A 21,734-nucleotide genomic window follows, 5' to 3' on the forward strand; every position below is an offset into this window, starting at 1 on the left:
GGTAGATGTAGCTGTGCTGAATGAAGTGCCACGGGGAGTTCCCAGGGTTTAATCAGCGTGAGGTGCTCTGGAAGTACTGCCTGGCCCGAGCTGAGGAGCAGCAGGAGTGGTGCTCAGTGTCCCTGCGGTGTTTGGCCGGGGTGCTCTGGTTACGACCCCGTGAACTCCCAGCGCTGTTCTCCTGCTTATTTTGGTGGCAGAGGAACTTTAGAAAAGCAGAGAGCAGCGTTGAGCATGGCATGGGAGACACTGTGCACTGATAAGCAGTCAAGCGTCAGGGTGGTTGTAGAAGCAGAAGTCATATCACTTCTTAAGGTCTTTAATGTAATAACTTCCCCCACATCTCACTACATTTTAATTATATTTTAAAATAGCTTATCTTTCTAATGTCATTTTTATGGCCCTTCCCTTTTTTTGCAGAAAAGAATGGGCTTAACAGTGAGGTGCAATGAGTTTTGTCTCTAGTCTGTACCATGGCTGTATGGCCCTTCACCTCCTGGTGTCCACTGACACTTTGTCACTTACCCCACAGCTGCATGCACATGCTGGGTAGCACATTCTGTGTCTCAGAGAGCTATCAGCATCTTGCAGAGCCACGGTTGTAGTATTCTGCAGGTGCTCTGCAGCCTTTAATCAGCCTGCCAATATCCTGTAGGCTTTTAAATACTCACTTTGCCTCTGAATTTACGTTCAAGTTATGATAGAAACAATTGGCTTGCTTAATGTTAGACAAAAATCCCAAACAGGATTAGCAGGTCTTCGTATCTTAATGTCCTGCTTCCTGGAAAAACCTTCCTCTTGCAGCTTATTCTGCACATGAGCTTCACTTCTGCAGCTGGCTCTGTTTTATGCTGACAGCACAGTGCAAGGATAGAAGTAAAAAACCAGAAACTTTTGTTCTGTAATATCTCAGATGAGTAATGATAATTATGGATTTCTTCATAGAATTATAGAGTGGTTTGGGTTGGAAGAGACCTTAAAGACCATCTAGTTCCAACCCCCTGTCATAAACAGGGACATCTTCCACTGGGCCAGGTTACTCAGAGCTCCATCCAACCTGGCCTTAAACACCTCCAGGGCTGGGGCATCTGCAGCTCTGGGCAACCTGTGCCCAGTGCCTCACCACTCTCACTGCAAAGATTGTTTTCCTAATGTCTAAGCTAAACCTATTCTCTTTCAGTTTGAAGCCATTCCCTCTTGTCCTGTCACTACATGCTCTTGTAAAAAGTCCCTCTCCATCTTTCCTGTAGATCCCTTCAGGTACTGGAAGGCTGCAGTTAGGTCACCCCTAAGCCTTCTCTTTTCCAGGCTGAGCAATCTCAGTGCTTTTGAAGACTGTGGAAAGAAGTGATGTTAAAACTGATGTACCCCCACCTGCACTCAGGGTGGTTTCTTACAGTAATGCTTAGCTTCTCAGTTTTCTGGCATGTTTCTTTACGGTGGTAGTGATGGGCCAGGTTCCTTGCAGAGTGCTGAGCTGGGCTTTCAGATTCATTGGTAGGTGATACATCAGGACATATGTTAGTGTTATTCATCAATATTGAAAATCATGTAACAGGGAGCCACATAAAAGGGTTGTGAACAGTGAATTTCCCCATCTGCTTTACATGTCTCCTAACCACCTTCCAACAGAGGAGTTACTTCCTTTGTAGTATGTTTTTTATGTTAGAAATACGTGGTTTTCATGGAAGATTTTTCATAGAACACCATGAGAGATCAGCATTGTAAAACCATAAAACCATGTATTTATCCGGTAACATGGATAAATGCATGATAATAAAATTATTCTAAGCATGGTTGCTCTGCTTGCTTTCTTCTCAGAGTTATAGTGAACATCATCCACAGTGGCCAGGGGTCCCATTCAAGGACAATACGTTTTCTGAATGTGGCTTTTGACAGTTCTGGAGATTCTCTCCTCGCTGCAGACCAACAAGGGAATATATATGTTTTTGACTTGATTGGCAACAGGTAAGAATATCTCTTATCAAGACATTTTAATTGTCTGAGACATCTGTAACAGTCAGGGGTGTGGAACTTGCCTGGACAGGATCCCACAGGTCAGCTTTAACCCTCATTTTCCCATGAATGTGGAAATAGTAGCTTGCCCAGAGCCGAAACTACAAGCCAGTAATTATTATTTCATTAGTTCAGCTGCTCAAAATGATCAGAGGCCTGAAACTCCTAAACTGAAGAGCAATTTCATAGAACTAAAGTGTTACCACAAGGAGTTACTCTCTGGCTGGTACCGATCACGAATGAGCCGTGAATTACAATAAGCTAGACCTGGTGTTTTCATTTGCAGAAATACATTGATCAGGCTTTCAGCTTTTCACTACTGAGTAATAAAATATTAGCACTGATTTATAGATTTATGATTAGATATGATTTCCTTACTCCCGTCTTTTGAGCTGGTTTATTTTTTTCTTTCAGTGAAGTATATTGAAACTGATTAAGTTACTACTTCACTTTAATGTAATAACTGAATGTGTATTTTCTATAGGTTCACCCTTGTCCAGCGTACAATGCAGGCTTGCACTGCTTTGGCATTTAATCTTCGCAGGAAGACAGAGTTCCTGGTGGCCTTGGCAGATAATTCTATTAAGTGCTTTGACATAGGTAAGGAGAAATTTCAAGGCTTAAATGCCATCTGGATTGGCATGAAAATGTATATAATTTTAGTTTTTATCTTAAATCTTTTGATAGTCTTTTTTTAGTGAAAATCACTCTATGTATATCATGCCATCTGTCCAAAAAGAAATGTTTGGGCCCTTGTGGGTTATAGTCTTGTGGGTAAATGAAGCCTTTGCTTTGCCAGAGTTTCTTGTTCTCACGGAGTCACACAGACATCTGTTTACCTGAAGTCCAGCACAGATCAGTTATGTATGTTACCTATTCTTTAAGCAGTTCTGTATATGGTTGCTTAGAATGAGGTGCTCTATTAAAATAAAAACAGAATCAGTTGACAGTATGTTAGTTTGCAACTGAACAAGTTCTTAACTATATTTATAGTAAAATATTTGAACAAATTTACAATATGCACTAAAAGTAACATCAATACTTTTGAGTATTCAAGTAGTTCTGTATCTAGTACTAAAAATTAACTTCATGGGCCAGCTGTGTGCTTCTGTCTTGATTAGAAGTTAAATGGTGAAGGGCATTGACAGTTCATTCTTCATAAATTCATCTTAACCCATCAAAAACTGCAGTTGTAATGTCTCATATGATCTGGATTTAAATCATTTTTAAAAGCTGTAGGAATCATCTACGATTTGAGTCTGATATTATCTGTGAAGATTTTAATGTAATACAATGTTCCTCAAAATAGAGAAAAAGTCAGTGTTAAGGTCTGAAATCCTCTGTGCATTTCCTCTTCCTTTCAACTACAGGAAGACCAAACTTAGATGTTTGGATGCACGTAGAGAAATCTTCTTAATTATTCCAGAGAGTACTGCATGTGAATATGATGCTGTTTCCAGATAGCAGGTCATCCTGAAGAATGTTTTCCAACATAAATGGTATTCAGATAAGTTGGTATTGGGTGAACTGTCCTTAGAGGTGTGTTAGATAAGACTTAGTCTCAGGGGTGACCTTATCACCCTCTACAACTCCCTGACAGGAGGTTGGAGTCAGGTGGGGGTTGTCTCTTCTCCCAGGCAACCAGCAGTAGGACAAGAGAGCACAGACTCAAGCTCTGGCAGGGGAGGTTTTAGGTTGGTTATTAAGAATAAATTTTTTATGGAGAGAGTGATCAGGCATTGGAATGGGCTGCCCAGGGAGGTGGTGGATTCACCATCCCTGGAGGTTTTTAAGATGAGACTGGATGTGGCACTTAGTGCCATGGTCTAGCAACCATGGTAGGGTTGGACTTGATTATCTTGGAGGTCTTTTCCAACCCGGTTGATTTTATGATTCTATGGTTAGTTGTTGGGCTCCATCCCTTTCTTTAGAAGTCAAACTTTAATCCCATGTCACTTCTCGGGTGATGATAGCTTTAAGCACAGCACTCAGTTGTCTGTAAGCACAGCAGAAAGTTTGACTGTTAGTCTTTATGAGCTGCTTTACAGCCATTTCCCATCTTTGATGCCACAGTAGCAGGTCAGGTGGAACCACCCCATGGGCTGTCAGACAAACCACCCCACGTGTAAATGCCACAAGTACAGTTTGGTTGCTGAGGGAAGATTAGTGGTCATGCATTACAATGTAGTGAGGGAGATAATGTAGTCAGTGGAACCATTTCCTTAGTGTGCAATGTACAGCACAAAAATGTTTCAGATTCTAAAGGAATTAAAGAGGTGTTGCTATCTGACTGTGCCTTTCTGTAGTCATAACCTGTTGTCATTAAACCTTTTTTCCTTGCACCTGTAAATAGCTGTGTAATCATTCACACATACTGTCCACAAGTAAAAACAAGTGGGGAATTCCAACTAGAACATTAAGTCTCAACTGCTAGATATTGTTGTGGGTGTTCACATCAGATATTCTGTGAGGCATGCTGAACTTACCGGATCGCATTGCTCATGACTTTTTAAGATTGATTGTTAGGCTAAATTACACAAGTCTGTGCAAGCTCTTTCTGTGTAGAACTGAGAATAACTTACAAAATCTGTTACTTGGAGATGAGGAGAAGGTTATGCCTCTCTAAAGTCTAATAACTATGTGAAGACTGATGCCTTTGTTCCTTGTTTGTTGGGCTGTGGTGGTACATGGTTATATACTAGTTTTGCTTAAAAGTCTCTTTCACAGCACACTGTTGGCAATACAACTAAAGTAGCAGTTGTTTCACTGTGAGTGACTTTCATGTCCTTTTCATGTTTTTCACCAACTTGTGCAGAAACCAAGGAGCTAGTTAGTTGGATGAGAGGACATCATTCTTCAGTGTCTTCCATCTCTGTCCATGGCTCAGGCAAGTATGCCATCACTACATCCACTGATACAGCACAACTGTGGGACTTGGACACCTTTGAGAGGAAAAGGAAGCTGAATATTCGTCAGTCTGTGGGTATACAGAAGGTGAGTAAAGAGCAGTTGCTATAGGGTGAACAAGTACACCCCAGTAGGAGTAACACCACACAGTAAAATCACATTACTTGTAAATATTCGTTAAAATACAGCTGAATCTTTTCTATATTCTTTGGGCATATCATCTTCACTATCATCCCATCACATCACCCAGACCACTGCAATCATGACTCAGTAGTTGCAGAGATCTGCTGGAAACTTTTAAGGAACCTCCATCTTTAGAGGTACTCAAAATTTGCTTGGATATGACCTTGACTAACGCAGTTGAACCTGGAAGTTGGAGCCATCCTCTAGGTTGACCTTGCTTTGAGCTGGCATGGGCTCAGAGGACCTCTGGAGATTGATTCCAACCTGAATGATACTGGGATTTAAGGATGCTGTTAAAAAAACAGTTTTGGTGTCATAATGATAACTTCAAATAATCATCACCACCTGCCCCACTCACCTGCTTATTGCAAACATCTCTCCTGTCTGTGCACACTAAGCACTGAATGTGGGAACAAATGAGGCTGAAAAGTAACTCAGCAAAAAAAAGAATTGCTGCTTTTCAGCCTGGTGGTTTCTTTGCTTGAGTTTGCTGCACAGACACGTACACTGGAACAACACAGGATGAGAAGGATGATGTGTTTGTGCCAGGGAGTGGTTTAAATAGGTCTTGCTTAACGTTGCACTGCTCTAAACAGGTCTGGCTGCGCCACCAAATGTCACACTTCGGCAAAAGTACCACAGAAAGTCCTGACGCAGTGCCTGGGCATGGCTTGCACACGTGCTGCCCTGCAGTGAATAGTCTTGCAAACACCACTTCAAACCAAAGTTCTCATCAGGCTGGTCACTAAAAAGCCCTGCTGGTTTTGCAGAGAACAAAGCTATTCATTTGGGTGTCTTTACCCTGTTCTAGGTCAGGCAGAAATCCTGCCAGCTTAAAATAGTCACCTAGCAATTACTGTGAAAGGTCATGCATACATTTTGGTTTGTTTGTTTCATTAAAACTGTTGTGTAGTGCATGTTGCTAAAATAATTAGAATATCTTCCCTCCAAAGATGGCTGCATTTCTTCAGTGGACAAAAATTTTCTCCTGCTTGGTGTCTTTCTTTGTGTAGGCTATGAGCAGGGGCTTCTTACTGATAAATGGCTCTTGGAATTTGGTAGAATGGGAGTGTTACAGTATGGAAACAACCTTTAAATCCAAACAGTAGTGATTATGGCTGATATAATAAATCATATTTGGGAATCAAGAGCCTGCTCTTGGTTTGGTGCTGCCATTTCTGATAGGACATAACGCAGGTGATGCAGATATCATTTTCCTGTATTATTCCTTTAGAATAATGATGCTTTGTGTGGCAGTGTTCAGAGCCAGGCTGGGTGAGACATCAAGCATCCTGGTCTAGTGGGGAGGTGTCCCTGCCCATGGCAAGGGGGGGTTTGGGACTAGGTCATCTGTAAGCCCATTCCAACCCCTAAAATTCTATGATTCTATGATTTATTGAAGGTCAGATTTATTACTACACTGCAGCTCTGACACTTGGTGTCCAAAGCTGGATTCTTGCTTGCTGTCTGAGCCAGTGCAGTAGTGTCACACCAGCCTCGTGTGGTTTTGGTGCCTCTTTACCTAAGCCCAGCTGCACTCCAACATGTGTCTTCTGTTATGGTGGTACAGGACAAAGATAATCTAAAAAGACAGAGACTGAGCTGCACAGTTCAGATAGCAGGTGAAACATGAGAAAGAAGACAACACATCAACAATGACCAAAGCATCACTGCTTATTCAACAGCTGCTTGTGATCATCTTGTGGTATTTTACTATGGCAGAGCAGAAAATTAGTAGCTGTTCAGTACTGCAGTTTATCAAAATTTAAACTTCATCAGATGACACAATAGGCATCTGCTCTCAATTAATTGCTTAGTCTTGCGCAGGGTCCCTGAAGGAGGACAGACAGCTCAGTCAGTCTGAAGATGAATGACTCTGGTAGGTGAGGCAGCTCTTTCCCCACAGGTAACTTTTACTCACTGTCAAGTGACTAATTTGGCCTGAACATCCAACTTGTAGTCACTAAGATGAATCTCATCCCATGTATAAAGGTTTACAGATTTTCAAGGCCCCAAGAGACCATTCAGACTAAAACTCTGAACTTTGTAGCACTGACTGTTAATCTCAGCCAGTGAGTAGTAAAGATAGGCAAGACATTTTCATTTGAAGTTTCCAAATTATAAGTACAGAGAATTTTCTGAGGCTGCATGTGCTGCTGCCATGATAGAACCTCTGAATGTATCTGATGACATTCAAAATATAAATAATCTTTTTTCTTTTTGAAACAGATTCATATAAACATGTTCAGAATAATTGGAAAAAATGTGTTTACAGACTTTTTTTTGCATCTTCATTCATCCTCACAGTAAAATCTGCATTTCACAGTTGGAGAATGCATTCCTGAACTTTCTACAACATTTTTACTTATAATAGTTGTATGTGAAACTAAGGAGTTTAAAGATTAATGCTTCATAGAGTGCATTTGCAGGCTCTTGGTACTATTTGAATGCTGAAGCTAGTTTGTAGAAGATGCAACAAGCAGTTGTACACTGAGCAGTTCTGGCTCCTGTCTCCCATCCTCTCCTGCTCTGGGTTCATGTTCTCAATGTTTATATTGCCTCCTCTCTGGCACTCATCAGAAACCTCCACAATACAGTCTTAGCAGTTATAAAAACAACACAGATATTAATAACATAGTCATTTTGGTGAGTTAAAATGGCTTAGCAAAGGGTACAACAAGTTTAGACCCAGTGCAGGGCAGAGCAGCCTCCTGTCCAGGCTGTCACAGGGAGTGGGACCAGCTGCCATGGGATCCAGGCCTTGCACTGCAGCTGCACAGTGCAGTTATTGTCATAGCCACACTGTTGTGGCCTCCTGCCAGGTTTTACTTTTCATTCACTTTGGTTCCATTTAAAGTGTAGCTCTTGACACATTCCATTTTTTTTTCTTTTCCATATCTTCCAGGTGTTTTTTCTTCCATTGAGTAACACCATTCTCAGCTGTTTCAAAGATAATTCTGTTTTTGCATGGGATTTTGATACTCTTCACTGTAAATACAAGTTGCCAACTCCTGTAGAAGGTTCTGTATTCCTTTATAAGGTGTTTGCAGTTACCAGGTAAATTGCTATTTTGAATACTCTAAAGGCAGACTACCAAAAATGTGGTTTTAAACAGGTTCTCTTTCTTTATTTGTAATATTTTATAGAAGTATTGACCATATGCTGTGATAAGCTTTTGAATTCTTCTGTGGCTGGTACTTTCAGCAAAGGTCAATAGCAGTGTTTATTATAGTCTCATAGCAGTTGAAATAAATTAAGTTGATTTTTAATGACCACTAAAATAAGGTTTAAACTATTCTTTACCTTAGAAAATTTCATTGTTTAGGAGCTATTTTATTCTTTTGGGAGAGTATGACAGGAATATTGGCAGATTCAAAAGTGATTTGATGGTATAGAACGAAATGTACAATCTCTTCAGCTAAGGATAGCTTAAATTATATTATGCTGATGGAGACTTTACCTCATCTGTGATCCAGAGATGGACAGATTTTTGTAGCTGGTGGAAAATCGAATCACCTTCACCTATGGTGTTCAGAATCAAAGCAGCTGATAAGAATAATCCAGATGCCTGCGAAGGTGCGAGCTGTCCGTCATCTCGAATTCCTTCCTGACAGCTTCGATGGGGGCTCCAATCAGGTGAGCTTAAGACAGCAGTATTTGGTTAGCTGATTTAACATTTATACTTTGAGGGCTTTGAGGGAACACTGGGGATATGGGCCTGCACCATACCAAGGGAAAGTCACTGCTAAATCTTTGCTTAGTTGCTCTTTTAGCTTAATGGAATGCCATTGCTGAATTGGGTATTCCACTTCATTTTACACTGACAATATTAATTGATGAATCCTTTTAACTTTTAGGTCCTTGGAGTGTTAAGTCAAGATAATATTATGAGATTTATCAATATAGAAACATGCGAACTTCTCTTTGAGATTGGGAGTCCTGAGGAGGGAATCAGTACAGCGGCGATAAGCCCCAATGGACGGTACATTGCATCAGTAATGGACAATGGTAGCCTGAACTTGTACAGTGTCCAAGCTTTGACTCAAGAAGGAAATAAGGTAGGGTGTTGTACATTTCTTAACACAGCAGTAAATCCCCTTAAAGTTGGTATTTGTCTACATATCTCTTGTATCAGCAGTAGTCTGCAGGCTACAGGTGTTACAGTGCCATACTTAATAATACAAATAGAGAAAAAGTGTTTTGCAGAGTTTCCTGCATAGGTCCTCCAGCCTGTCAGGTAATTTGGTGTTTTTAAGGTATATATATCACTCTGTTTCTGGTGTTTGAAGCAGGGGGAGATGGTGTTTCTTTCTACAGCAATTTGCATGCATCGATTTCTCTTTGTAATGATGTTTTGGGGGAGATGGAAACAGTGTAATTGTGCTGCTTCTGTTCCATTTCCTATAGGAAATGTTTTGCAACTAATTAGTGCTCTCTTAAACTGTGGGCCTGGATGGTGTTTTTGTTGCTGTGATTTTGTTCTTCTCACTGTGTTATTGGATACCAGCATCCATCATTTATGGCACAATCATATTCCTAATCCCTCCTAAATAACAAGCATTCTAAATACCAGTTCTTATTTTATTAAAGTAATTTATTAATGGGAGTCAGGTTTCTAAATCCAGAATTCCATGTATCTTTAATCACCATGTCTTTGAAGTAAACAGTAACCAGTTTGGGATAATGATGGAGTTGGAGCTGAGGAAGGATGTGTAAGCATGTCACACACATTCCATTTGCACTTTTGCTGACTGTTTGACACGAACTGGGATATCCACGTCGTTACTTGCTTTCCCAATCTCTGGCGTCAAATTAATTAATACCTGCCTAACACTGAAGACTAATTAAAGTTTGTAAAGGTCTTCTGTATTCTTTTTAACTGGTGCTATAGAAATGCAAAGTATTTTAATGACATTGAGAAGCACAGTAAAGTAAATAACCTGTACAGTCCATGATACACATCTATACTATCCCAATTATATTGTAGTGTTTGCTAAGCAAGGAAATAACATGATGTTTGAGTTGGTTTGGAAGTTACATAAACCTTCTCACAGGCAGTTTTATTCGCTGGCATCCAGGAAGATACAGTCTGTATGTATTTGTTTGTGTTATAAATGTTTTTCTATTCTTCCTATGACCATCAAACTAAAAAATGTGGCATATATAATAAAGTAAACAACAAATTATAGCGTTATGTAATCTGTGTTACCAGATTTTAACCAAGGTATTTGCACTTAATATTAGCCTCCACCGTCCACGTTCAGAGCTGTTCAAGATGAGTCCAAGTGCACATCAGAAGCAAATAAACTGACAATGAAAGTGACTTCAGGAAGGTCAGAAGGGCCTTGGAAATCCAGAGGAAGCAAAATTCAAACCAGATTGCTAACACTGCAAGCAAACACATCACTTGAAAATAAAGAGGTAGGAAGAAGATGCAAATATTTTGTTATCCAGTCTGCAGTGTTTAAATTTTAGTTGCCATTTACTTTAAAGAATAAAGTCAGGCACTTACGCACTTGGATATTTGAGCAGAGAGGGGATTAAGGAAGTTTTTGCACCCTCTTCTCTCTGTTTAGCCCATACTCCTATAGGATGTGACACAGCCAGAGCTGTCTCCTGTCAGCTTGGGGTACCTCTGAAGTTGAACAAGCAACTTGTGACACATTTGAATATTGGCTAGATCTGATCTGCTTCCCTGATAGCAAACTGGCACCTCAGAAATCTCTGCCTATAGTCCATTTCATTTTTTAATTAATTACTCAGAAAATGTATTACTGTTAGTTTTATTTCCCTTCTGTCATCACTGTGCCATTTTCTCTGTCTGTCTTTAACTTGTTTCATATGTATATATATATTCTCACATATATATATACACACACATATATATACACAGATATGTGTGTGTATATATCCTCCTGTAATGTGTCACCATATGATCTATGCCTTATGTCAGTATTCTTTATGGTTTGCTACATCCATCATTTAATAGTATGTAGTTTAGTCAGTTTAGGTCTGATCTGCTTTGACTAAAATCCATGGCAGCTGTTCTTTGAGTTCAGGAGAAGATAAATGATGTTTTGAATTATCTCTTTTTGTTGTTTAAATACTTAGGACTATGTCACGGACAGCAATACATGGGTTTTTTTAATGTTATGTTAGGAACTTCAATATTTAGCTACTACCCTTGATTAAAGTGCAAAGAAAGAGAAAATGCTTACATTTATTGTTGCTTCCGTTTTGTAGAATGAGCTGCCAGGTGGATTAAACAAGAAACGTCTGCAGGCCTTACTGAAAGGATTTGGAGAATATCCAGCTAAGTACAGGTATTTTTTCTGTGCATGTTCAGGCTTGCACAAAATAAAATTGCTTATGTTTACTGGCCTGTGAAAGAGCTGTTGCTTGACTAAGGCTGCATGTTAATTGCAGGATGTTTGTTTGGCGTTCCTTATTACAACTTCCTGAAAACCACTTGGCATTCAGCAGCCTAATAGATAAGGGAACCCACTGTGCATTCGTGAATATCCAGAAAGAGTATCCCATCAAAAGTAGGAAACTGCTGAGAGTTTTACAGAGGTAAAATATGTATTTGTATCCATTTAAATATTATAGATTTTTATTTTCAGATAGTGATCTGAAATAGATCCAATAGCTGGAATCAGCTGTAAGGAAAATTCTAAAATGGAATAGGAGTGCCCTCATGCAGTTTTGTTTTGATAACTCAGACAATCCTCTGTTCACAATCTTTCGATGTTGTAGTTCTGAAGTGCATATTATATTTTTGTTTGGTTTTGGAACGATGTTTTCTACACCTTTGTTTGCCCTTGTGTGCAGGACTTTATCAGCTCTAGCTCATTGGTCTGCTATCTTTGCTGAGACACCTTATATGCCCTTGCTAGCATTCCCATTTGTAAAATTATTCCAGAACAACCAGCTGATCTGCTTTGAAGTTGTTGCTACAGTAGTAGGTAAGCACTGATTTTAGAAACTCAAATATGCTGCAACTTGTTTAAGGTTTCCAATGCAAAATAGCTTTTCCTGGTGAAATGAATGAGGTGTTTCCTAAGAGGTCACCAGGCTCTCTTCTAAAAGTATTACCAGGAATTAATATGGAGCAACTGCTTAAAACAAAAACCTGCCTGTAAATAAATCAAGATATTAGACTGCCTTCTGCAGTGTTTCTAGCATAAAGTTAGCAGTTTTAACAGTATTTGTGAAGTCTAATCAGCAAACCCAAATGTATCTAGCATAATGATATCATCCAAATTAAGCCTCTGAGACATGGGACAAGTAGTCACACCCACCCACCCCACCCTGTCAGCCTCTCCCAGTCGAAAGGGAATGATCTCTTTCAAGGTTTTAACTGTGCTCAGTTGTCCTAAACACGTGGGAACTCAAAACCAGCTATTTGCCTGAACTCTTTCTGTGGCTGTTTTCTGAAGAAACAGTCTAATTTGAAAGGTTTGAACTTAATTTAGTTGTCGCAGCTGCTGCTAAGTCTGCAGAAGATACGAGCTGCCAAGCACACATACCCACTTTGCAAGCACATGCTGTTACTGAATAAGTATACAAGTTTACAGAAATTATTCTTAGTCTGTTAAAAATTCCTTGATCCAGGCTGTAGTTTCATGAGACAGAAGTGCTGGTTTAAGTATCCCCACCTGCCTCTGATGCCTCAGTCCCACAGCATACAGGCTTTTCTTCATTTTAGATTTGAGCCAGATTGGTTCTTCAGTCTGGTTCACAGTGTACTGACACAGAAACTCACGCCAGTGCAGCTGGAGGAGCAGTGTGCTGTAGGAATGGTTTAGGAATAAATGCTAGGAAAGAGAAGAGGTGGCAATATCTTAAATAGGTTTTGCTGTCTGCTGAAGCTACATCTTAAACTCATAGCCTTAAGGTTTTTCAAGAGGCTGTCATTCTGGATTACAGTGGATTGTGTTGGGCTTTTTATTCTCTTTCAGTTAATTTTTGTCAACACTGGTTTGAGTATTTTCCCAATCCTCCAGTTAATATCCTTAGTATGATGGAAAATGTTTTGGCACATCACGACAAAGAACTACTTCAACATTTAATAAAACACAGTGTGACTTCACAGGTAATGTTCAAGCCACCTTTTGTGTACAGAAATGTACTGCAGTGAATGATGGTGCACTGATCCTTTATTTTGATGTAGTTATATTTTGAGGGAGTTTTCATTAAATAACAGTGAATAATACAGGAGTGTAAAGAATATATTATTGCTTTCGTGCAGCATTTCCTTGTTCATGGTCATAAATCTCATATACATGTTACTGTAGTTCTTGGAAATTCTTTGCTTTCGAGTCCAGATTGCTTGCAAATCCACTCATCAAATTATAAATGTACCTTCCTATTTTTTAGGTGGATGTAGGTGTGATGAATTAATTTTGTACTCCCTGCATATCATTAGGGATGATTTGAGCTTCACCAAATGTAAACAGAACATTTAGAAATGCAGTGAAGTGAGAAATGCATTTATAAATCACCCCATGTTAATGTTTATAGTTGGTGATGAAACTTGCCTTCAAATGCTCTGATTTACTTCCTGTTTCATTCATAAATCAATAGATTTTTGGTATAAGGCAAGAAAAATCATACTATTTCTTTAAAAGCTATGGTGAAATTGTACTAATGGATTATTTTGTCAATTTTCCCAAATAATTTAGGTTTATGCTTGGCCTCTCCTAGAAACACTGTTCTCTGAGGTTCTAACAAGAGAAGAATGGCTGAAAGTCTTTGACAATATCTTCTCCAACCATCCTTCATACTTCCTAATGGTTGCTGTTGCCTACATTATATGTTCCAGAGGTCCTTTGCTTCACTGCAGTCAGGCAGCGGATTTTGAGGTAAACATCATACTTAAGTCAGTCACATGGTTTTGTAAGTCTCAGGTGAGACACATAAAACACTGTTGTTACAGAGGTTAGAAGGAGATGTTTCATTTCCACATTAATAAATTAATAAATGTTTCTGAACAAGATCACGTGGTACTTGACATACAATATACAGTAAATGAATGAAACATTGAGCAGTTTCCTGTAGTTTTATGCAATGAGAGCTTTCAAAGCTTTCGTAAGCTTTCTAATGCCACTAAAAGCAATTTTGTAGATGTCAGTAGTTCACCACAAAGTAATTCTACCTCTCTTTTGGGGCATCTAATATGAAATTCTGCCTCTGGAGACAATACACAATCATTCTGTTATGTTGTTGCATTATCCTGCTTTCAGATTTGCAATATTGGGCAGTATTATTGGATGTTCTCTGAGGCTAAATGAAAATGTTTCCTCATGTTCAGCCTCACATGGGAGGAGGAGTACTTTTCTTATGAAAACACCTCTCTATGCAAACAAAGGGTATCACCTCAAAAATGTGCTTATGAGCAATTTGACTGACATCAAACAGATAAAATTATTGCTGTGTTTAATAGTGACCAGTTTGAGACTTTTCTGGTGGGTAAGATCTTTGACAGGAAAAGTAGTCCTGCAAGAAGGTGAACTTTCAAGCTCCATGGTTGAACACCAAAAGTCGAGGGAGGTTGAGCAGTGGTAGGAGTGTCTGTGTGTGGGCAGTTGGACACTCTAAATTGCCACCTAGCTTTCCAGATCCCTTACACAACTGCTGTTTGAAGAGAAAGAAAAGAACCAGAGTGTACTTTCACCACTGGAAGATATTTGGTTCAAGTCATTTGAACTGGTGATTTTTTTATGAACTTGTAGGGATAATTTAATAAAACCTTTTTAAATTTACTGTTGGAATATAGATCTTGCTGATTTACCTAATTATTCCCAAATAGGTGTACTAAAAATAAATATATTTATGTAAAAATGCATTGAAGTGCTTAACCTTTTGTAGACTGTAAACAGAAGCAATTGTCTTACAGTATTTCTTTCATCATCGTAACAACCTGGACATTAATGTAGTGATTAAGGAAGCTTATCGTCTTACGGAGGCTACACCACTAGACATCCATCCACAGCGAATGCTCGATGACTTCATGCCACTTACGAAAGGACAGTACCCTGTATTTAATAAATATCCCCAGTTCATTGTGGATTATCAAGCTCAGGAGCGGGAGAGGATCAGACAGGAGGAAATTGAATACTTGCGAGAGAGGTATTAATGGGAAAGGTCAAGACAGTCTCAGACTGGGAGGGACAGGTGGACACAATTGGCTTTTTCTGTAGTAGTGTGTATGCTTGAGTAGAGACACAAGAAAATTCAGGAAGATGACTTTATATAGATGCTAAAGGTTGAGAGTTACTTGGTTTGACACATTTTTAAGTTAAACAAAACATGTTTGAAAATATTGGGCCACAAGTTGCCAAACTTGGAAACTTAGAGTCTAAACCTCTGTTGACCTTGTAGGGTCCAACATTTGAAGGGCCAGGAGCTCTTAGTTTGCTGTTGAAGTCAGTGGGTACCATGATGACAAGGCACCTCTAGAAACTAGTTTTTGTTAAGAATGCAAGGAAGAAAATACCTGCAGTCGTCTGCAATGCCCTGTTGTCTCCAGCAGTCAGTATTGTAGCTCTTCCTCACGTGCTTCATCAGTACAGAGGGGATGCCATATGCTTTCATCTCATCTCGTTTCAGCAGTTCTTTGCTAGTACAGTCATCAGTTTGTAAGTAGTCAAGTCATTTTGTGACACTTGGCTGGAATTGTTAACATGTGATCTCCTTCCATGTAGACAGTTAGCACATGAATTAGAGGCTAAAGCCCAGGAACAGAAGGCAGAAGATGAAGCCTGGTATCAGAAGCAGAAATTACTCCAAGAAGCTGAAGAACAGAGGCGAAAAATGCTACTGGAAGAAGAGGAGAAGTTGGCAGAACAGAGGCAGAGGTATTGGAATATAGGAGGTATTAGGGGTCTGGCTGCTGTATCCTACTGTTACGTTTTTTAACCACGAGTAAAGAAGAGGTAACCACTGAGTTGTATAAAGTACAATGTGGGAAAACTGTGGTCTGGTGGGTCATATTTTAGTGTGGGAATGAAGCAATCTGGGTTGTGTTACTGCCTTGCCTGAGGGAATAGAGCAGATTAGAAGTCGAGTCATGTATTTTTGTCTCCCAGGCTTTTGCCTGGTCTCTTCAGACTGTGAATACTCTTAAGCAGTCACAAGTGCTATGTGCTTGCACACCAAGGCTTCAGTCTTGCACTGTGGGCAGACTCACCCTGCAAATATGAGAGTTGCTGATGGTATCACTGACTGTACACACTCTTGTGCTTCTAGTGGATCCAGAGAAAAAGACTTCTTTATATATCCATTGATGAGCTAAGAGCTGTGATAGTAATGAAGCTGAACTGTTAGTTTGTACATTTTGCAGTTGTGAAGGTTTAAGAGAATTTCAGCATCTCTATAGTTTCTTAGATCAAGTAATCATAGAATGGCAGAATCATTCAGGTTGGAAATGACCTTTAAGGTCAAGTCCAACCCTTAACCCAACACTGAACCATGTCCCTAACCACCATGTTTTTGAGTGTGTCTCTTAAGCCTCTGTAACCTACAGAGGGTTTTTTAAAGAGGGCAGTGAGCCTTTATTTGCACACTAGTTCTTGAGTTTGTGGCTTTGTTCCTTGAAAGAGTTTGATATTTGCCAATTAAACTTAAGAATAATTTTGTGCAGCAAGAGGTACCAGGACACTGGCAGTTACTGTAAGGAATACTTTCCAGTTTGGGATTGTTGCAATAGTAAACTAGTGTTTATTAAAGTGGAACAGTGCACAGGACTTCAAAGCTCAACTGGGGACATTGCCATTAGAGGATGCGTGTGTGTCTGAATTTAATTTTGTCTCATAAATGGAAACTGAACAACTTACAGGAAGGAAAGCAACTGTCCTAAGCTAAGTTAGAGACAAGCTCCCAGTAACTAACGGCTAACTGCACTGCAGGTTTGTGCTCTTTGGTACTGACCTTTTACATGTACAAGTTCCCTTGTGTCTGTCTGTTTTGGCTGTGAAGACTCACTGCTTTGAAAAGAGAACTGAAAGTAAAGGAACTGCAACTTCTAGACACTTCAAGAAGGCGTTTCCTGAACTACCAGCAAGATCAGCGTCAAATGGAACTGAAGCGTCTCGATGATGAAATTGCAAGAAAGGTTGCGTGTTGGTCAAGCAATTCTTTTCTAGAGGGTTTAATAATGAAAATAAACAAGGAAAACATGCGTAACTAAATTTTTAGTTGATACACTGTGATTTGTGAGCCCAGAGGTGCATTGTGTGTTTAGCATGAGATGGACTGCTAAATGCATAATGTAACAGTTTTGTTTGGCACTTGGTGTGTTCCACTGGCTTCCTTTAACTGGCAAAACTCTGAGAAAAGCCAGAGTCATCTGGTTACTGGCAGTGTTGGAAAATGTAGTGAGCTCCTTTAAGGACTAGTGAATTCTCAGCTCTCCGTGGACTGTATGTCCACATGCAAATGAACTCTGCCATTGATTGAGAGGCTCCACAGTGGCCTCTGGCCAGGCCTGGCTCTGCTTCCATGTTACCAGCTTGGGCACCATGGCATGCACATGCTGAGAGTGGAAGTTCTGAATCTCATGGGCACAAATCAAGTCTACAGGGCTATTCTTTGTGTCTCAGCACCACACATTGCAGAGCACAGTGCAGCTCTGTGATTGTTTCCACAGTCAGAGCACTGCAACATTCATTAGCTCCAGCTCAGCGCAGGTTCTGCCAGGTGCCAAGTGGCCAATTCCCCACCTGTGTGCTGTCCTCCACAGTGTTCTGGCTTCAGACACTTCTTATATGATTCAAAGCTGCATCTGGCAGGTTATTAGCACTAGTTCAAGCCTGACATTTCCCTAACATGCTTGGCTGGATACAAAAATTTTCCTATGCCTCTTCTCCACCTTAGCCAGTGCTTTTGATATGCAATATTTTCCATTGTTCATGGTATGACAGGAAGTTAACTAGAACTGGAGTTTGGACATTCTTCTTGATAATGTTTTCTTAAGGGAGAAGAGTTTCTTTACTGTATTTTCATGTGTTTCTCTTCTCCTCAAGGCATCCCTGAGAGAGCAGGAAACGGCTGCTACTGTTCAAGATATAGAAGTACAACGGTTGGAACTTGAATCACAAAGACAACTGTTTGAGCAGGTAATTGTTAGGGAGCTGTACAGATGTTTATATTAGATGATTCTTCCTTTGAAGTTCTTGGATTTGATTGTGTTCATTCGACCAGATTTTGTGAGGAAAAAGGGGCCCTTTTTTTTCCCCCTTTCCTCTTTAATACCTTTTTTTAGAATAAATCCTCTGTTGATAAAAGCATTTGCAGTTCTCATTATTATCTGGGTTTTTTGGGAGCAGAAGTACTCATATCCTCCCTATTTTATTCATCTCCTGTGCAGAGGTATCATTTGGTTGCTGCAGGGCTTAGCTGTTGTACTCAGATGCTTGAGAGAAGCAAGGAATGTGTAAATAAGAAATGAGTCTCTAAAAATGTGTTCCTTATCTCAGACATTCCCACCTCTTCATCTGTGATATCCAGATATATCTACATTTTCTGGAGACAATAGTATAGCAGATTGATGTAGCTGCTGAAAAAATGTCTAGTTGCCAACAACATCATTAAGCAGAAAGGAATGGGTGTTTCATCAGGAATGTGCAGTTCCTTTCTGGAATGATAGACTTCAGAAAATTTGATGTTCAGTATTAAAGGGCTTTAGTCTGCTTAAATATGGGTTAATTATTACAAGTCACCGAAGAGCAGCGCTGCCGATGGGAGGCTCTGGAAATGTTCATTTTGGTCAGACATAGTAAGTTAAGTGTTTAGAAATCACAGCTGCATGTGCCCATCTTGCATGTGTGCAGATCCAGTGGAATGAAGCAGAAGTGAACATCCAGCTATCTAATCATAGAATCATGGAATCAGCTGGGTTGGAACAGACCTCCAAGATCAAGTCCAACCCTACCATGGTTACTAGACCATGGCACTAACTGCCACATCCAGTCTCAGCTTGAAAACCTCCAGGCCACCACCTTCCCAGGCAGCCCATTCCAATGCCTGACTACTCTCTCTGTAAAAAATCTCCTCCTAATATCTAACCTAAACCTCCCCTGGCAGAGCTTGAGTCTGTGCCCTATCCTTATTCTGAAATATGTCTGCTTATATTTCTTTTTTTAAAGCTCTTTTTAAAGCTTTTGGCCATATACTGTTTATCACCCATGCTGAGCATAACTGGGCTGAATTTCTGTTCGCATTTATTTATTGAATACACAGCCAGCTGTGTTGTGGCTACATAACACAAACCAGGCTAAGCTCATTTGTGTTCCAGTGCATGTAAAGTCAGTTCTTTAAGGGAACTAATTCCTCTTTAGGCTAGAAAGGTAGCAATTACTTAACTAGCTGAGGATACATGTCTGCCCACAAGAGTCTGTGCAGAGAGGCTTTCCCAGCCATGCCCAGAACTGTGTCGGTGCCATCAGTGAGGGGCTGTATTCCAGCTTAGAAGGTCACATACGTGACAAGAAAGTTTTTTACTGTAAGGGTGGTGAGACATTGGAACAGGTTGCCCAAGGACGTGGTGGCTGCCCCGACCCTGGCAGTGTTCAAGGCCAGGCTGGATGAGGCCTTGAGCAGCCTGATCTAGTGAGGAGGTGTCCCTGCCCATGGCAGGGGGGGGTTGGGACTAGATGATCTGTATTCCAACCCCTAAATTCTGTGATTCTGTGATTCTATGATGTCAACTTTGCTTCAGTTGCTCAGCGGATTCCCACAGGCCTGGGAAGGGGCTATGTCTTCTCCAGAAAGCTGTGTGGCTGTGCCCTGCTGAATGTAAAGAAAGGTGGTGATAGTTAAAATGCTGTTTCTATATCTGCTGCTGGTTTGTACTACTTTGGCAAATCACTTCTGCATTTAAGCTGCAGATGTGTTTATTACAAGTCTCAGTACCGTGAAACACAATTTATAGATGTGAAACATTTTGAGGGTTTGGCTAAAATTTGCCATAAAAGTACAGAATGGAGTTATATCAGTACCAGTCTGCGAGACCACTGTCATCACTCAGCCTTAATGTAATTCCAAGTGGATAGAACAGCTGGGACTATCACTTTCTTGGATAGTTTTGATATGTGGTGGGATGAAATGTGTAGATATATTCAAATTCTAGTTTAATGAAATTTTAATAAATGTTAAAGAGACAGACTTACAACTGTGGGCTAGTAGCTTAGCAACAATAATTTGTGTGTGTGTTTGGCAGCATCTCATCAAAGATCAAGTGGCAGTGACAAAGGAAATGAACAAAGAGGTGGATGCCCATCAAAGAAAGGTGGATCTGGAAGATCGTCGTGTTCAGAGATTGATGGAAATAGATAGAGAAGAAAAAGAGAAAGCTCAGATAGTAAGATGATTGGATCATAACGTGTTTTGGGGAGTCAGTCTGCTAACTAGAACAAGCAGTACATGTTAATAGTATTTTGATTGCAACTAATTATGTTTTGGGGAGTCAGTGTGCTAACTAGAACAAGCAGTACAAGTTAATAGTATTTTGATTGCAACTAATTAGTTCAGGTGAAAATGGAAATATTTTCTAATGACATCTAATTTCTAGATACCTGTACTAATAGATTAAGATGCTATATTTAAAGTTTGGAGGTTTTCAAAAATCTTGACTGAAGTGTCCAAACAGCTATATAATACTGAAATTCTCTGGACCTGCCAGGAATAGTAACATTTTTTTACTTCTCAAAACTGTGAGACTCAAAAGTGCTTTTCAAAATAAGTCATCCTCCTGTTGAGGAACATGTTTTGTTTGTAACCATAATAAGATGAAAGTAAGCCTCAGAGGAGCTCTCAGTTGGCAGTACTTGGCAGGAAATTCAGCTGCAGAAGCTGTCTTCTAGACCACAGTAATGAATGTGTGTAGTTTGACATTAGGAATTGTTCAGATTTTTGAGCTCAGAACTTGTAACTGCACAGTTGGAAAAATAGTCGCAGCTATCCCACTGCCCATATGCTTGGGATCTGCATTTGTGTTTTGTGTAGAAATAAACATATGGGTCTGCAGTTTTGTAAACAGCATTCGATTTTTGGAAGCAGATGGATGTGGGTGAAAGTATTGGCATTCAGGTATCAATCTTATGTCAGTTGCACCTGTAAATGGGTGGCACCACTGAGGCATGGACATCTAACAACAATGCTGAGGAACACCTCAGTTTGTCCCACCTCGTCTGTAGGTCAGGCTGTGCAGTGGGAATAGACTAAATGGATTGCTGGTAAGAAAGGTGTTTTGTCAGGTGGCTGAAGACAATTTAGCCAAAGCAGAGCAGAAGCTCATTGACACTGAGTGGAGGTTGCAAGTGCTGCATAGACTAAGGCACGATGACCAGGACCACGAGAGGCGTTACGAAGAGATAGCCAAACTTCTGCATGACAACAGGGTGAAGGAAGCTGAACTGCTGAAGGCCATGAGGGAGGCAGAAGAAAAAAAGGTATTTGCATTATTTCTTTTTCTAAGTGGGCCTGGCACAAACAGAATCATAGAGTCAGCCAGGTTGGAAAAGACCTCCACCAAGTCCAACCCTACTGTGGTTACTAGACCATGGCACTAAGGGCCACATCCAGTCTCATCCTGAAAACCTCCAGGGATGGTGAATCCACCACCTCCC

General features: G+C 40.2%; 1 protein-coding gene across 1 annotated transcript in view; it reads left to right on the forward strand.

Moving 5' to 3' along the window:
* Window positions 1-1,821: 1,821 nt before the first annotated feature.
* The window catches only part of TBC1D31 (TBC1 domain family, member 31), a gene marked incomplete at its 5' end in the record, with an annotated part of 24,241 nt that continues 4,328 nt past the window's right edge, over window positions 1,822-21,734 (forward strand). The window contains 18 exons of the mRNA XM_009076687.1: window positions 1,822-1,968; window positions 2,501-2,616; window positions 4,832-5,010; window positions 8,012-8,163; window positions 8,583-8,742; window positions 8,964-9,164; window positions 10,351-10,527; window positions 11,350-11,429; window positions 11,533-11,679; window positions 11,938-12,071; window positions 13,068-13,201; window positions 13,791-13,970; window positions 15,005-15,237; window positions 15,813-15,965; window positions 17,086-17,221; window positions 18,132-18,224; window positions 20,327-20,467; window positions 21,363-21,557. Of these exons, the coding sequence (XP_009074935.1) occupies window positions 1,822-1,968; window positions 2,501-2,616; window positions 4,832-5,010; window positions 8,012-8,163; window positions 8,583-8,742; window positions 8,964-9,164; window positions 10,351-10,527; window positions 11,350-11,429; window positions 11,533-11,679; window positions 11,938-12,071; window positions 13,068-13,201; window positions 13,791-13,970; window positions 15,005-15,237; window positions 15,813-15,965; window positions 17,086-17,221; window positions 18,132-18,224; window positions 20,327-20,467; window positions 21,363-21,557 (2,758 nt within the window). The remainder of the gene's footprint in view (window positions 1,969-2,500; window positions 2,617-4,831; window positions 5,011-8,011; window positions 8,164-8,582; window positions 8,743-8,963; window positions 9,165-10,350; window positions 10,528-11,349; window positions 11,430-11,532; window positions 11,680-11,937; window positions 12,072-13,067; window positions 13,202-13,790; window positions 13,971-15,004; window positions 15,238-15,812; window positions 15,966-17,085; window positions 17,222-18,131; window positions 18,225-20,326; window positions 20,468-21,362; window positions 21,558-21,734) is intronic.

This window comes from Acanthisitta chloris, unplaced genomic scaffold (assembly GCF_000695815.1).
Source record: "Acanthisitta chloris isolate BGI_N310 unplaced genomic scaffold, ASM69581v1 scaffold21926, whole genome shotgun sequence".
NCBI lineage: Eukaryota > Metazoa > Chordata > Aves > Passeriformes > Acanthisittidae > Acanthisitta > Acanthisitta chloris.